At 45.4% G+C, this 14,590-nt stretch overlaps 1 protein-coding gene across 1 annotated transcript; it reads right to left on the bottom strand.

Annotated features, from left to right (window-relative positions):
* Positions 1 to 6,842: 6,842 nt before the first annotated feature.
* Positions 6,843 to 8,191, bottom strand: LOC131899388 (melanoma-associated antigen B3-like). Its single transcript, XM_059250825.1, has one exon. It carries the CDS (start codon positions 8,137 to 8,139, stop codon positions 7,087 to 7,089), a length of 1,053 nt encoding a protein of 350 aa, XP_059106808.1. The 5' UTR covers positions 8,140 to 8,191; the 3' UTR covers positions 6,843 to 7,086.
* Positions 8,192 to 14,590: the final 6,399 nt, after the last annotated feature.

The raw sequence follows: 14,590 nt of genomic DNA on the forward strand, positions 1-14,590 counted from the left end.
AAACAGTCACTGTTTTTTTTTATCTTTTTTTAAAATTTGATTTAATATTACATATCAGTCATGCATTCCCCTGTCCTCCCCCCTTCCCCCTAGCCCAACCCCCCATTCCTATCTACTCCAGGGCAAGGACTCCCCTGGGGATTCAGCTCAACCTGGTAGATTCAGTCCAGGCAGGTCCAGTCACCTCCTCCCAGGCTGAGCAAATGTCCCTGCATAGGTCCCAGGTTCCAAACAGCCAGCTCATGCACTAAGGACAGGTCCCAGTCCCACTGCCTGGGTGCCTCCCAAACAATTCAAGCTGAACAACTGTCTCACTTATCCAGAGGGCCTGATCCAGTTGCGGGCTCCTCAGCTATTGGTTCATAGTGCATGTGTTTCCACTAGTTTGGCTATTCGTCCCTGTACTTTTTCCAATCTTGGTCTCAACAATTCTTGCTCATACAGTGCTCTTAACTGCTGACCCATCTCTCCAGTTCTGAACCTTGATAATTGTGTTGGTTATTTATCGTACAATTGAGACTATTAAACTTTGTTATGGACTCAGTATTCATGGGTTTTTTTTTCCAAACTTCATATGTGGTACTTTATTTTTTCTTTTGTGTGTATGTGTGTGTAAGAGAGATACAGGGGTATAATGTAGCTGGAGTTTTCTGTCCAGGTCCTGCCAAGCGCTGGCAGTCTGACAGCCCACTTATAAAATAAACACACAGATGCTTATATTATTTACAAACTGTATGGCCGAGGCAGGCTTCTTGCTAACTGTTCTTATATCTTAAATTAACCCATTTCTATAAATCTATACCTTGCCACGTGGCTGGTGGCTTACCAGCATCTTCACATGCGGTTTGTCATGGCGGCGGCTGGCAGCGTCTCATTCCTCTGCCTTCAACTTCCCAGAATTCTCCTGTATTCTTGTCCCGACTATACTTTCTGCCTGGCCACTGGCCAATCAGTGTTTTATTTATACAGAATGATATCGACAGCAGTATAATATCCAGGAACATGTGAAAAACAGGAAAACACAGTATCACTGAGTAACTTCCCTAGCATTTTGCTTTAATTTTTTATTTTTAGACAGCATCAGGTTAAATTGCTCAGGTTGATAGTTGATAGTGAAGACATTTTGTAGCTTAGATAGGCCTTGAACTTGCAATCCTCCAGCCTTATCTTCATGTACAGCTTAAATTACATAGCACCACACACAGCTCATAAGTTGAAAAATAACTGCTAATGTAACAGTAGAAGTGACCAGGGCCTTAGGAAGATGATTTTGTTTTTTTTGTTCATTTATTTACTTTTGAAACAGGGTCTCACTGTATATCCTTGGATGGCCTGGAACTTATCACATAGACCAGGCTGGCCATGAACTCAAAGAAATCCACCTGCCTTTGCCTTCTGAGTGTTAGAATTAAAGATATGTGACACTACTCTTGGCAATAATTATATTTAGATTGAATAATGATTATAGAAACTTTATAGTAGATTACGACCCTTCATGCAAAAAGACCAGAAATATTGTGTCCCAATCTACACCCTATGAGGATGAAGCAAGAAAGAAAGTATGTGAAGGGGTGAGGGGCACACCAGGTACCCAACTGGCAGCTATTTGTTCTTGGACATTCTGTCCTCCAGGATATAAAGTAGTAGATATTTTGTTGTTGTTGTTAAAGCTACCTAGTCTATGCTATTCTGTTATTGACCCCAACTAAATTAAAAGTTTTATATAATAATTGAATATGTGTCATGTATAAAATACCTGTCAAGGTAACTGCCAAATATTTAGTAGTTAATGAATGGCAAGTATAGTAATTTTGTACTGTAGAATACCACCATCTTCTATGAGTCATATGAGAGAAAAGGAAATGCTTTCAAATAACAGCTAAAATTTTGCTTTAGCAAGTAGAATTAGATTCTTCACTATGGTAACCCATGTTATTTAATTTGGATATTGGGATTGTTCTCCACCTAGCTACACTTCAAAGCTCCTAGAGTTTTGTGAAGCATCAAATCCTTCAGTGCCTCTCAACTAGCCTTCCATCTACATTCTTTTCTCATTCATTTCATCCCACAAAAAACTTCCCTTATGTTTAGCCAAAATACATTTAATATACTCTAATAGGTAAGCAAATCAGTACAGTTCTGGGCTAACCATAGTAACACAATGGCGTCTGCACCTCTCACCTTAGGGGGATATTACTCTTACTTTTCAGTAACTATCCAGCAATACACAAAGAATGTCTATTTGAGCATTGTATTCTAGTAAATGGGGGAAGCAAAATATTTCTCATTCCTGTCCAATATAATTTTTCTTTTTTTTTATTTATTCTTCTTTCATACAATACATTCTGACCACAGCCTTCCTTCCCTCCACTCATCCCAGTCACACACACCCCATCTCCCGTCTTCCCCAGATGCTTTTCCCTCTATTTTCCTTCAGAAAGAGCAGGCCTCCAGTGATTTCACCTGAACATGGCATAACAAGATGCAATAAGACAAGGCACAAACACTCATATCAAGGCAGGAGGCGGCAACCCAGTAGAAACAAAATGTTCTCAAGAACAGGCAAAAGACTCAGGGACACCCCTATTCCCATTCTTAGGAGTTGCACAAAAACCCCAAGCTAAAAAATCATAACATAAGTGCAGAGGACATAACTTAGATCCATGCAGGCTGTGATTACCACTTTGGTCTCTGTGATAACCTATGAGCCCAGCTTAGGTGATTCTCTGGGCCGTGTTCTCCTGGTGTCCTTGACCCCTCTGGCTCCTACAATCCTTCCTCCACCTCTTCTGCAGGGTTTCCTGAGCTCCATCTAACGTTGGGCTGTGGGCCTCTGCATCTGCACCCATCAGCTGTTGGAGGAAGCCTCTGTGATGACAATTGGGATAGGGACTGATAAATAGTAGAATATCATTAGGAATCATTTCATTGCTTTTTGTCAGTTGTGTTTTGTTCTACCCTAGGTTTCTGAACCATCCAGGAATTTTCCGCTGCATTAGATTTCCACATTGTGCTTTGCCTGCCACCAATTCCAGCTGCCTCTAACCCCACTCTCTCCTAATCCCATTCCCACCCACCCCCAAGCCATCTACAAAATCAATTCTATTTCCCCTTCCCAAAAAGATCCATGTGCCATCGCCCCCCCTCCAAGGCCTCCTCGTTACTTAGCCTTTCTGAGTGAGGCAACCCAGACCCAGAAAGCAAACATGATATGTACTCACTTATAAATGTAACTTAGCTGTTAAGTAAATGAAAATCATGATACAATCCACAGGCCCATTATAATTTTATTGAATTCCCACTGTGCACATGCAGAGAGACTGCCCTATGAATTGACAGCAAGAAGATGCCACTTAAGTGAAGGACAGAAGCCTCACAGCAAATCAAATTTGCTGACATCTGAATATTGGACTTCTGGCTTCCAGAATTGTGAGAAAATAAATACATTTATCCTATTTAAGTCAATGTGTTACTTTCATAGTATCCCACATAAGTTTACAGATTTTCCTGCATACTATTCTTTCTGGATTGTCTCTGACCACAACATACTTCATAATCATGTTTTAATGACCCATTTAATCTGCATGTGGTTTAAAAAGGAATTTCTATTATAGGACTATGTGATATTTAAACACAAAACACTAGATTGTATATAGAAATGATGGGAATTGATTAACCATTCACATGTTTATTATACTCATAGTCATGAGAGTCTTGTATTACTTGAAATACAAGGCCACACAGGGTTGGTCATACATGATAAATAAGCAAGGTCACTAGAAGTCAGATTATAATAATCAAGGAAGAACATCATACTCTATGCAATGCCAATAAATGTGAAGCTGTATTCTGAAACAGAGTAAACAAATGCTGAGGTCATTTGATGTCCTGCTGGTTCCACCGAATGTCAAGACAGTGTATCATATTAAAGCCTAATTTTATAACCTCTTTAAAAAACTAGTTTTACATTCAGTAATCTTTCAATATTCTGATATATCGTATGGAGACCTGTATACTGTTCATCCATATCATAGGCTCAAATAACTGACCACACAACTTACTTTAAAATATATTACATTATATTGACTTGAGATTTTCAAAATCCAAAGTGCCTTGCCTCAGGAACTTCACTCTCACTTTTATCTATTCTTACTTTGCTGTAATCCCCATAGGGCATTGTAATATTTTCCTCATAAGGTATTATTTCCTTGTTTCTGAAATTCTATGGGATGAAGTTTGATCTTTTTCTGAGCATCAGCAGTACTACCACAGAACTTCCCAAAGAGCAGATACTCAGTTGATATATGCAAATATGAGAGATAACGAGAACTAACTTCCTAAAAATCAGTGTCCTCTTCCTATATACAGCACTCACTCAGTCTTCTTCATTCCAGAGAATCTTGGCAGGCCCAAGCTTTCCCTCCTCACATTATTCAAATGTATTTTTAACTGATAAAACCACAAAATATTATTCTTAGTAAATTTTAAAGAGCTCAGGAGGTAGCTCAAAAGGTAAGGATACTTGCTGTGTATGCCTATGAACCTGGGTTTTGGTGTCCATGTACAAATTTATACATGGTCACATAGGGGCCAGTTCCCCCGGTTCTATAAAGACAGAGACAGGAGGATCCTTAAAGCTTGCTGGCCATCATCTTGGCTCCAACCTCAGTGATAGACTCCTGTCAAAGTAATAAACCATAAAATGATAAAGCGGGGTAACCAGTGCTCTCATCTGGATTCCTCATGTGTGCACAGGCACGTATCTGCACATACTGGTGGGCATGTACCACACATATCTATCATACACACACACACTCTCGTCCCCCCTTCTTCATGTTTTTGTCTTGGTCTTCATAGCTTATATACTATCTCACCTTCTTTCTTACTTGTACTTGTTGTCAGGCTTCAATACTTTTGAGGGACTGGTAGATAATTTTTCTTGTACCATCTCTGGTACTATTAAGGGAGACTGTTATTTAGAGCAGTTGCTTAATTAATGTACATGTAAAAACAAAGTATTAAAAAGAGTTAAAATTTTGAATTATTACAAATCAATTTCTCTCATACACTTGGAGAAAACTTAATTCCAAATTCAATTAACATAATAAGCAAAGGATAAAATGTACATAAAACTATGTTATGAACAAACTATGATATGGTCAGGCCCCAGAAGAGGAAGGAGTGTATACTGAGAAGAGTCTGGCAAAGGATGCTGTACTTTGCTAAGGCCTACGTTTTATCATACCAGGAATACCAACTCCTGTATCATGTTGCCTTTCAGGAAACAAAAGCTTAGGGCCAGTATCTAAAGATTTTTTAATCTATTCATTTGCCTTTTATCGACTTGTTTTCTTTACTCTGAATACTAGTATCATTTTTTTCTTGTCTGAGAGCCACTTTAGAATAGTGAGAGAAAAAATACTGAATTAGAGGCAGAGCATATTCAAATAGTAGGAGTGGAAGAGTGCACCAGACAAATGTATATCAGGATTTAGTCTTACTATTCTATCTACCAGCCTTAAAAAGAAAACCACAAGCTCAACATCAACCAAGTGAGTCTTATGTGGGCTCTATCTGGTTGGAGGAAACAGCTGGAAAACAATGCTCAGTCTTTGTAAAGTTACTGTTATAATATTGGTCACAGGTGATACATCTAATTGTCGTACATCTTGTTCTCATATCTTGAAAGTATTAGAGCATATAGAATAGTCTCATAAAAATTATAGTACAGAGGGCAAAATAATGAGTACAACTATGTTAAATTTCAGAATGACCACTCTAATTTGAGTGTGGGGTGCGCTGTACCAGATGACTACAATTCAAGGTCTTAGAATTTGTGACAAGGTCAAATCTTTTCACTGCCCCATGATGTCCTTCTGTCCAGCTGCCTCACTTTAATCATTATTGACTGAACAAAATGTAGCCCTTGATAAGTGTTTGTGAAATGAAAATTAAGATAACTAAATATTAAATGCTCTTTTCATCACTTAGGATCTACTTTTCAGTGCAAGTCAAATGGTGATGATGTAGTGGTTTCTATGGATCTCATATTACATGAGGGATCTCTCAAAATGTTGACAGAATGTGCACCAATCACGATTTTCAAACTGACCTACCTGCACTGAGAAGAGAATCTAGGACATATTTCCTTCCTGCCCAAATGGAGATTTGTGTTCCATTTGCCCACCAACCCAATCACTTACACCTTTCCCTGTCTTCACTTTGCCTTTCCTTTCCTTTTTTCCATCCCTTACTCCCCTGTTCTTTTCCTCTCTCAAAGTTTTAAAGAAGAATAGCGTTATTTAGAACTGGGTCAGCTGTAACCTTGATCTTACAATTTTCAGCATCCAGAACTATAAAAATTAAACCACAATTAAGGTGACACACCTCCATCCGACCCCAACCTGCAGTGTGTATTTTCTCTGTGTTGCTAGCAAAGACTTACAGGATTTTCCTCAAAAAACTGTAAGGCATACCATCTAAGGGGATGGCATTTATTCATTACTTTTAAAGTCCAGTCAGCCCAACACCTTCATGACTAACGAATGAAAATTGCATCTGTTTTCCAAGTTTTGGGAATTTTACTTCTCCACATGCCTTGCTCAATGAATTTCAACTTGATTGCCCTCATAAGAAAACACCATTGTCCTTATTCCTTTTTACTTTACCTTAAGTCAAAAAGAGGAAATCCAATCTTACTGGTAAAACTGCAGATACTGGCTCAAAATTTCTAAAATTGGAGGCTGGAATATTATATTATCATTCTAATACTTTCACATGGGCTCCTAAAGATAATATATTTGATATAGATTTGTACAATATCAGTAAATAAACACAATGTCTAATTCATAAACATTTGACTTTTATTGACTTGTTTTACAAGCCAGGGGAAATGTTTAATTACATTTATTGCATTTAACTTTGCCAAACCACATAACGAATGCAATTAAAGGAAACTAGACTTAACTGTGTTCTAATCCCCTGCTATTCCCAGTGTACTGACCTACTAACTCTAAGATTATTTCATATTTTCAAGAAAACCTTTTTTTCCATGCTTTATGTCCTTATCTCAACGACAGGAAAACTTTAAGGGTCAACGGGGACGGTGGAATTTGCTGGTAATTTTACTGAGGAATCTTCACCAGTTTGGTCAGTGGCATCAGAGTCATCTTCATCTCTGGCTTCTGTTTGTCCTTGGTCATATTTCAAAGCCTCTTCGTAAATGGCAGACATGGCACTAGGTGTTGTTTGGTTTATCTTGGCCAAATATTCCAGGACTTTCATCTTGCTTGTTTCAGCATAGGCTTGGGGACCCCACAGGAACTCATAGCGTGGAGGATCACTGCCGGCCACCTGCCTGTACTCCAGGTACTTCAGCTTCACCAAATAATGGGTCATGAGCTTCCGGGGCTCACCAAAGATGCGGTGCTTCTTTCCTGGATAGATTCGCTTCATCTTCAGGACTTTCCAGATGTCTTCTTCACTGGCACAATTGCCCCTAATGAGGATAATACCTAGGACACACATCACGAAAGCAGTCTTGGGAAAGCCTCTGCCAGCACGAATCCTCCCATTGTTGGGGAGCTTCAGCTTGCTGATGAGGTTGTATGAGGGCTCACTGGAGTTGACTTCCCTCACTTCCACTGCAAAGGCATCTTCGAGCTTCTGAGAGGCTTTCCTGAAGATCTCAGGGAAGTCGTCTTCATACTTCTTGGTGATAAGCTTCAGCATGTCTTCCTTAGTAGTAAGCTGCTTCAGATTGAAGTTGTGGAGCAGGTGCTGTAGGAGCACCATTACCTTTCTTGCTACCATATCTTGGTGAGTACGGATGGTGCAGGGCTTGTCCTCAACAGGGCATTCCTTTTCTTGGAATTCATCACTTTCCCCATAGGAACTCTCAAGTGATTCGGAGGAAGAAATACTCAGAGTGCTTGAGGCAGATGATGTTGCTCTCTGAGGAGCCTCGGGAGTGCTGGAAGACTCAGCCCCAGGCAGACTCTGGGAAGCAGCAGAGGACTTTTCTGCTGCCTCTTGTGGTTCCTCTGCTATTTCCTGAACACCTCCACAAGCCTGAGCCTCACCTTGGGTCTGGTGGCGTTTCTTCCGGGCATGGCGCTTACTCTTCTGACCACGAGGCATGATGACTCTTGGCTAGGGGCAACAGCAAGATGTGTGGATGCTGGTGTTGCAGACACCTGCCAATGGGAGAATGAAATTATGTGAGCCCTTTCATCCAGGGGAATCCACCCTTTGTTATTTATCTAAGATAGCCTCTGCATGTTTCCATGAGAGCACCGATTTTAGAAACCTACTGGTCTTCTGTTCTCAACTGCCTGTTCCCTAAGGAAGAAGCAATTAAGTCTACTTGGCTGAATGCAGCAGGGTGGCACTAATGCCTTCTAGCTCCTTAGAGTTGTGGGAGCCCTCTCAGTTTCCAGTGAGAATCTTCAAGCAAGTTTTTAGAAATCATGAACCTCTCTCCTCTACCACTTGCCAATTGTCTCCCTGTGATATACTCTGTTGTATGTGTTTTCTTCAGACATTACTTAAACATCCATGTAGAAATATTTAGGCCAAGTCCTCTAACCAACATCCTTTACCCCTTCCTCTCACTCTCAGTTCTGGGATTAAATTCCCTTGCCACTTCCTCGCAGTGTTAGAATTAAAACCCCCTGACTCTCCCTCCCAGTGCTGAGATTAAATCCCCCTGTCTCTCCCTATCAGTGCTGGGATTAAATCCACCTGCCTCTGCCTCCCAGTGCTGGGAATTAATCCCTTGCCTCTGCCTATGAGTAATGGGATTAAATCTGCCTGCTTCTGCCTCCCAGTGCTGTGATTAAATCTCCCTGCCTCTGCCTCCCAGTGCTGGGATTAAATCCCCCTGTATCAGCCTCCCAAGTGCTGTATTACATCCTCCAACTTCTGCCTCCAAGTGCTGGAATTAAATTTCCCTGCTTCTGCCTCCCACTGCTGGGACTAAAACCCTTGCCTCTGCCTCCCAAGTGCTAGGATTAAATCGCCCTACCTCTCCCTCCCAGTACTGGAATTAAATCCCCCTGCCTCTGCTCCTGAGTGACGGGATTAATTCACGCAGACTCTTCCTCCCAGTGCTGAGATTAAATCCCCCTGATTTTTCCCCCAAGGGAAGGGATTAAATCCCCCTGTACCAGGCTCCTGAGTGTTGGAATTAAAACCCCCTGCCTCTGCCTCCCAGTGCTGGGATTAAATCCACCTGCCTCTGTCTCCCAGTGCTGGAAATAAATCCACCTGACTCTGCCTCCCAGTGCTGGGATTAAATCCCCCTGCCTCTGTCCGCAAGTGATAGGATTTAATTCCCCTGCCTCTGCCTCCCAGTGTTGGGATGAAATCCCCCTGCATCAGCCTCCCAAGTGCTGAAATTAAACCCTCTGGCTTCTGACTCTGAGTGCTGGAATTGAATCCCCGAGCTTCTGCCTCCCAGTGCTGACATTATATCCTCCTGCCTCTGCCTCTGAGTGCTGCGATTAAATCCCTCTGGCTCTCCTTCCCAGTGCTGGGATTGAATCCCCCTACATCAGCCTCCCAAGTGCTAGAACTAAATGCCCCTTCTTCTCCCTCCCAGTGATGGGATTAAATTCCCTTGCCTCTGCCCCCCCCCAGTGATGGGATTAAATCCCCCTGCCTCTATCCCCAATGATGGGATTAAATCCCCCAGTATCAGCCTCACAGTGCTGGAAATATATCCCCCTTCTTCCTCATCACAGCGCTGGGATTAAATCTCTCTGCCTCCCAGTGCTGGGATTAATTCCCCTGCCTCTGCCTCCAAGTAATGGGATTAAATCTGCCTGCTTCTGCCTCCAGTGCTGGTATTAATTCCCCTGCCTCTGCCTCCAAGTAATGGGATTAAATCTGCCTGCTTCTGCCTCCCAGTGCTGTGATTAAATCTCCCTGCTTCTGCCCTCAAGTGATAGGATTAATCCACCTTCCTCTGGCTCTGTGTGCTGCGGTTAAATCCCTCTGGTTCTCACTCCCAAAGCTGGGATTAAATCCCCTGCATCAGCCTCCCAAGTGCTGTATTACATCCTCAAACTTCTGCCTCCAAGTGCTGGAATTAAATGCCCCTGCCTCTGCCTCCCACTGCTGAGACTAAAACCCTCTTCTGCCCCCCAAGTGGTGAGATGAAATCCCCCTGCCTCTGTCCCTGACTGACGGAATTAAATATCACAGCCTTTGCATCCCAATGCTGAGATTTAATCCCCCTGTCTATTCTCCCAAGTGCTGGGATTAAATACTCTGCACCAGGCTCCCGAGTGTTGGAATTAAACCCCCTTACATCTCCCTCCCAGTGCTGGGATTAATCCCCTTGTCTTTGCTCCAAGTGCTGAGATTGAATCCCCCTGCCTCTGCCCTGGAGTGACAGAATTAAATCACGCTGCCTCTACCTCCCAGTGCTTGGATTAAATCCCCCTGTCTCTTCCCCCAAGTGCTACAAATAAATCCCCCTGTACCAGGCTCCGAAGGTTGGAATTAAAACCCCCTGCCTCTCCCTCACAGTGCTGATTAAATCCCCCCTGCCTTTGCCTCCCAGTTTTGGGATTAAATCCACCTTGCTCCACCCAGGAATGACAGGATTAAAATCCCCCTGCCTCTGCCTCTCAGTGCTGGGATTATATCACCCTGCCTCTGCCTCCCAGTGCTGGGATTAATTCTACCTGCCTCTGCCTCCCAGTGCTGGGATTAAATCCACCTGCCTCTGTCCCCAAGTGATAGGATTTAATTCCCCTGCCTCTGCCTCCCAGTATTGGGATCAAATACCCCTGCATCAGCCTCCCAAGTGCTGAAATTAAACCGTCCAACCATCCGGCTTCTGCCTCTGAGTGCTGGAATTAAATCCCCAAGCTTCTGCCTCCCAGTGCTGACATTAAATCCTCCTGCCTCTGTCTCCATGTGCTGCAATTAAATCCCTCTGGCTCTCCCTTCCAGTGCTGGGATTGAATCCCCCTACATCAGCCTCCCGAGTGCTAGAAGTAAATGCCCCTTCTTCTCCCTACCAGTGCTTGGATTAAATTCCCTTGCCTCTGACCACCAGTTCTAGGATTAAATTCCCCTGCCTCTGTCCCCAAGTGATGGGATTAAATCCCCTCCGCCTCTGCCCCCAAGTGTTGGGATTAAATCCTCCTTCTTCTCCATCACAGCACTGGGATTAAATTCCCTTGCCTCTGCCACCGAGTACTGTTATTAAATCCCCCTGCCTCTGCCCTGGGGTGACAGGATTAAATCCCCCCGTATCTGCCTTCCAAGTGCTAGGATTAAATACCCCTGCCTCTTCCTCCCAGTACTGCGATTTCATACCCCTGCCTCTGCCTCCAAGTGCTGAGATTAAATACCCCTGCCTCAGCCTCCCAGTGCTGGGATTAAATCCACCTGCCTCTGTCCCCAAGTGATAGGATTTTATTCCCCTGCCTCTGCCTCCCAGTGTTGGGATCAAATCCCCCTGCCTCTGCCTCCCAAGTGACAGGATTAAATCCACCTGCCTCTGTCTCCCAGTGCTGGGAATAAATCCCCCTGCCTCTGCCTCCCAGTGCTGGGATTAAATCCCCCTACCTCTGCCCCAGAGTGACGGGAAAAAATCCCCCTGCCTCTGCCTCCCAAGAGCTAAAATTAAATCCCCCTGCCTCTGCCTCCCAGTGCTGGAATTAAATCCCCCTGCCTCTGCCTCCCAAGTGACAGGATTAAATCCCCCTGCCTCTGCCTCCAAGTAATGGGATTTAATCCTCCAGCTTCTGCCTCCCAGTGCTAGGATTAAATCCCCCTGCCTCTGCCTCCAAGTGACAGGATTAAATCCCCCTGCCTCTGCCTCCCAGTGCTGGGATTAAATCCCCCTGCTTCTGGCCCCAAGTGATAGGATTTAATTCCCCAGCCTCTGCCCCCGAGTGACAGGATTAAATCCTCCTGCCTCTGCCTCCCAAGAGCTGAAATTAAATCCCCCTGCCTCTGCCTCCCAGTGCTGGAATTAAATTTCCCTGCCTCGGCCTCCCACTGCTGGGACTAAAACCCTCTGCCTCTGCCTCCCCAAGTGCTAGGATTAAATCATGCTGCCTCTGACTCCCAGTGCTGAGATTAAATCCCCCAGCCTCTTCCCCCAAGTGCTGGGAATAAATCCCACTGCACCAGGCTCCCAAGCATTGGAATTAAAACACCCTGCCTCTACCTCCCAGTGCTGAGATTAAATCTCCCTGCCTCTGCCTCCCAGTGCTGGGATTAAATCCCCTTGCCTCTGCCTCCAAGTGACAGGATTAAATCCCCCTGCCTCTGCCTCCTAGTGCTGGGATTAAAACCTCCTGCTTCTGCCTCCAAGTGACAGGATTAAATCCCTCTGTCTCTGCCCCCGAGTGACAGGATTAAATCCCCCTGCCTCTGCCTCCCAGTGATGGGATTAAAACCCTCTGCATCTCTCTCCCAAAGCTGAGATTAAATCCCCCTGCATCAGCCTCCCAAGTGCTGTAATTAAGTACTCCAACTTCTGCCTCCAAGTGCTGGAATTAAATTTCCCTGCCTCTGCCTCCCACTGCTGGGACTAAAACCCTCTGCCTCTGCCTCCCCAAGTGCTAGGATTAAATCATGCTGCCTCTGACTCCCAGTGCTGAGATTAAATCCCCCAGCCTCTTCCCCCAAGTGCTGGGAATAAATCCCAATGCACCAGGCTCCCAAGTGTTGGAATTAAAACACCCTGCCTCTACCTCCCAGTGCTGAGACTAAATCTCCCTGCCTCTGCCTCCCTGTGCTGGGATTAAATCCCCCTGCCTCTGCCTCCAAGTGACAGGATTAAATCCCCCTGCCTCTGCCCCCAAGTGATGGGATTTAATTCCCCAGCATCTGACCCCTAGTGACAGGATTAAATCCCACTGCCTCTGCCCCTGAGTGACAGGATTAAATCCCCCTGCCTCTGCCTCCCAGTGATGGGATTAAATCCCCCTGCCTCTGCCTCCCAGTGACAGGATTAAATCCCCCTGCCTCTGCCTCCCAGTGACAAGATTAAATCCCCCTGCCTCTGCCCCTGAGTGACAGGATTAAATCCCCCTGCCTCTGACCCCGAGTGACAGGATTAAATCCCCCTTCCTCTGCTCCCGAGTGACAGGATTAAATCCCCCTGCCTCTGCCCCCGAGTGACAGGATTAAGTCCCCCTGCCTCTGCCCCCCCCCAGTGAGAGGATTAAATCCCCCTGCCTCTGCCTCCCAGTGATGGGATTAAATCCCCCTGCCTCTGCCCCCGAGTGACAGGATTAAATCCCCCTGTCTCTGTACCCGAGTGACAGGATTAAATCCCCCTGCCTCTGCCCCCGAGTGACAGGATTAAATCCCCCTGCCTCTGCCTCCCAGTGATGGGATTAAATCCCCCTGCCTCTGCCCCCGAGTAACAGGCTTAAATTCCCCTGCCTCTGCCTCCCAGTGCTGGGATTACATACTGCTGCCTCTGCCCCCGAGTGACAGGATTAAATCCCCCTGCCTCTGTCTCCCAGTGCTGGGAATAAATCCCTCTGCCTCTGCCTCCAAGTGACAGGATTAAATCCCCCTGCCTCTGTCTCCCAGTGCTGGGAATAAAATACCCCTGCCTCTGCCCCCTTAGTGACAGGATTAAATTCCCCTGCCTCTGCCCCCGAGTGACAGGATTAAATCCCCCTGCCTCTGCCTCCCAGTGCTGGAATTAAATCCCCCTGCCTCTGCCTCCCAGTGCTGGGATTAAATCCCCCTACCTATGCCCCAGAGTGATGGGAAAAAAATCCCCCTGCCTCTGCCTCCCAAGAGCTAAAATTAAATCCCCCTGCCTCTGCCTCCAAGTAATGGGATTTAATCCCCTTGCCTCTGCCTCCCAATGCTGGGATTAAATCCCCCTGCCTCTGCCTCCCAATTGCTGAAATTAAATCCTCCAGCTTCTGCCTCCCAGTGCTGGGATTAAATCCCTCTACCTCTGCCTCCAAGTGACAGGATTAAATCCCCCTGCCTCTGTCTCCCAGTGCTGGGAATAAATCCCCCTGTCTCTGCCTCCCAGTGCTGGGATTAAATCCCCTTGACTCTGCCTCCCAAGAGACAGGATTAAATCCCCCTGCTTTTGCCTCCCAGTGCTGGGATTAAATCCCCCTGCCTCTGCCTCCCAGTGCTGGGATTAAATCCCCCTACCTCTGCCTCCCAAGTGACAGGATTAAATCCCCCTGCCTGCGCCCCGAGTGACAGGATTAAATCCCCCTGTCTCTGCCCTGAGTGACAGGTTTAAATCCCCCTGCCTCTGCCTCCCAGTGCAGGGAATAAATCCCCCTGCCTCTGCCTCCCAAGTGACAGGATTAAATCCCCCTGACTGCGCCCCGAGTGACAGGATTAAATCCCCCTGTCTCTGCCCCAGAGTGACAGGATTAAATCCCCCTGCCTCTGCCTCCCAGTGCTGGGAATAAATCCCCCTGCCTCTGCCTCCCAAGTGACAGGATTAAATCACCCTGCCTCTGCCTCCAAGTAATGGGATTTAATCCCCTGCCTCTGCCTCTCAATGCTGGGATTAAATCCCCCTGCCTCTGCCTCCCAATTGCTGAAATTAAATCCTCCAGGTTCTGCCTCCCAG

This window comes from Peromyscus eremicus, chromosome X (genome assembly GCF_949786415.1).
Source record: "Peromyscus eremicus chromosome X, PerEre_H2_v1, whole genome shotgun sequence".
Taxonomy (NCBI): Eukaryota; Metazoa; Chordata; class Mammalia; order Rodentia; family Cricetidae; genus Peromyscus; species Peromyscus eremicus.

Coding starts and splice junctions, on each gene's coding strand:
- LOC131899388 (XM_059250825.1), bottom strand. CDS start 8,139: ATGCCTCGTGGTCAGAAGAGTAAGCGCCATGCCCGGAAGAAACGCCAC.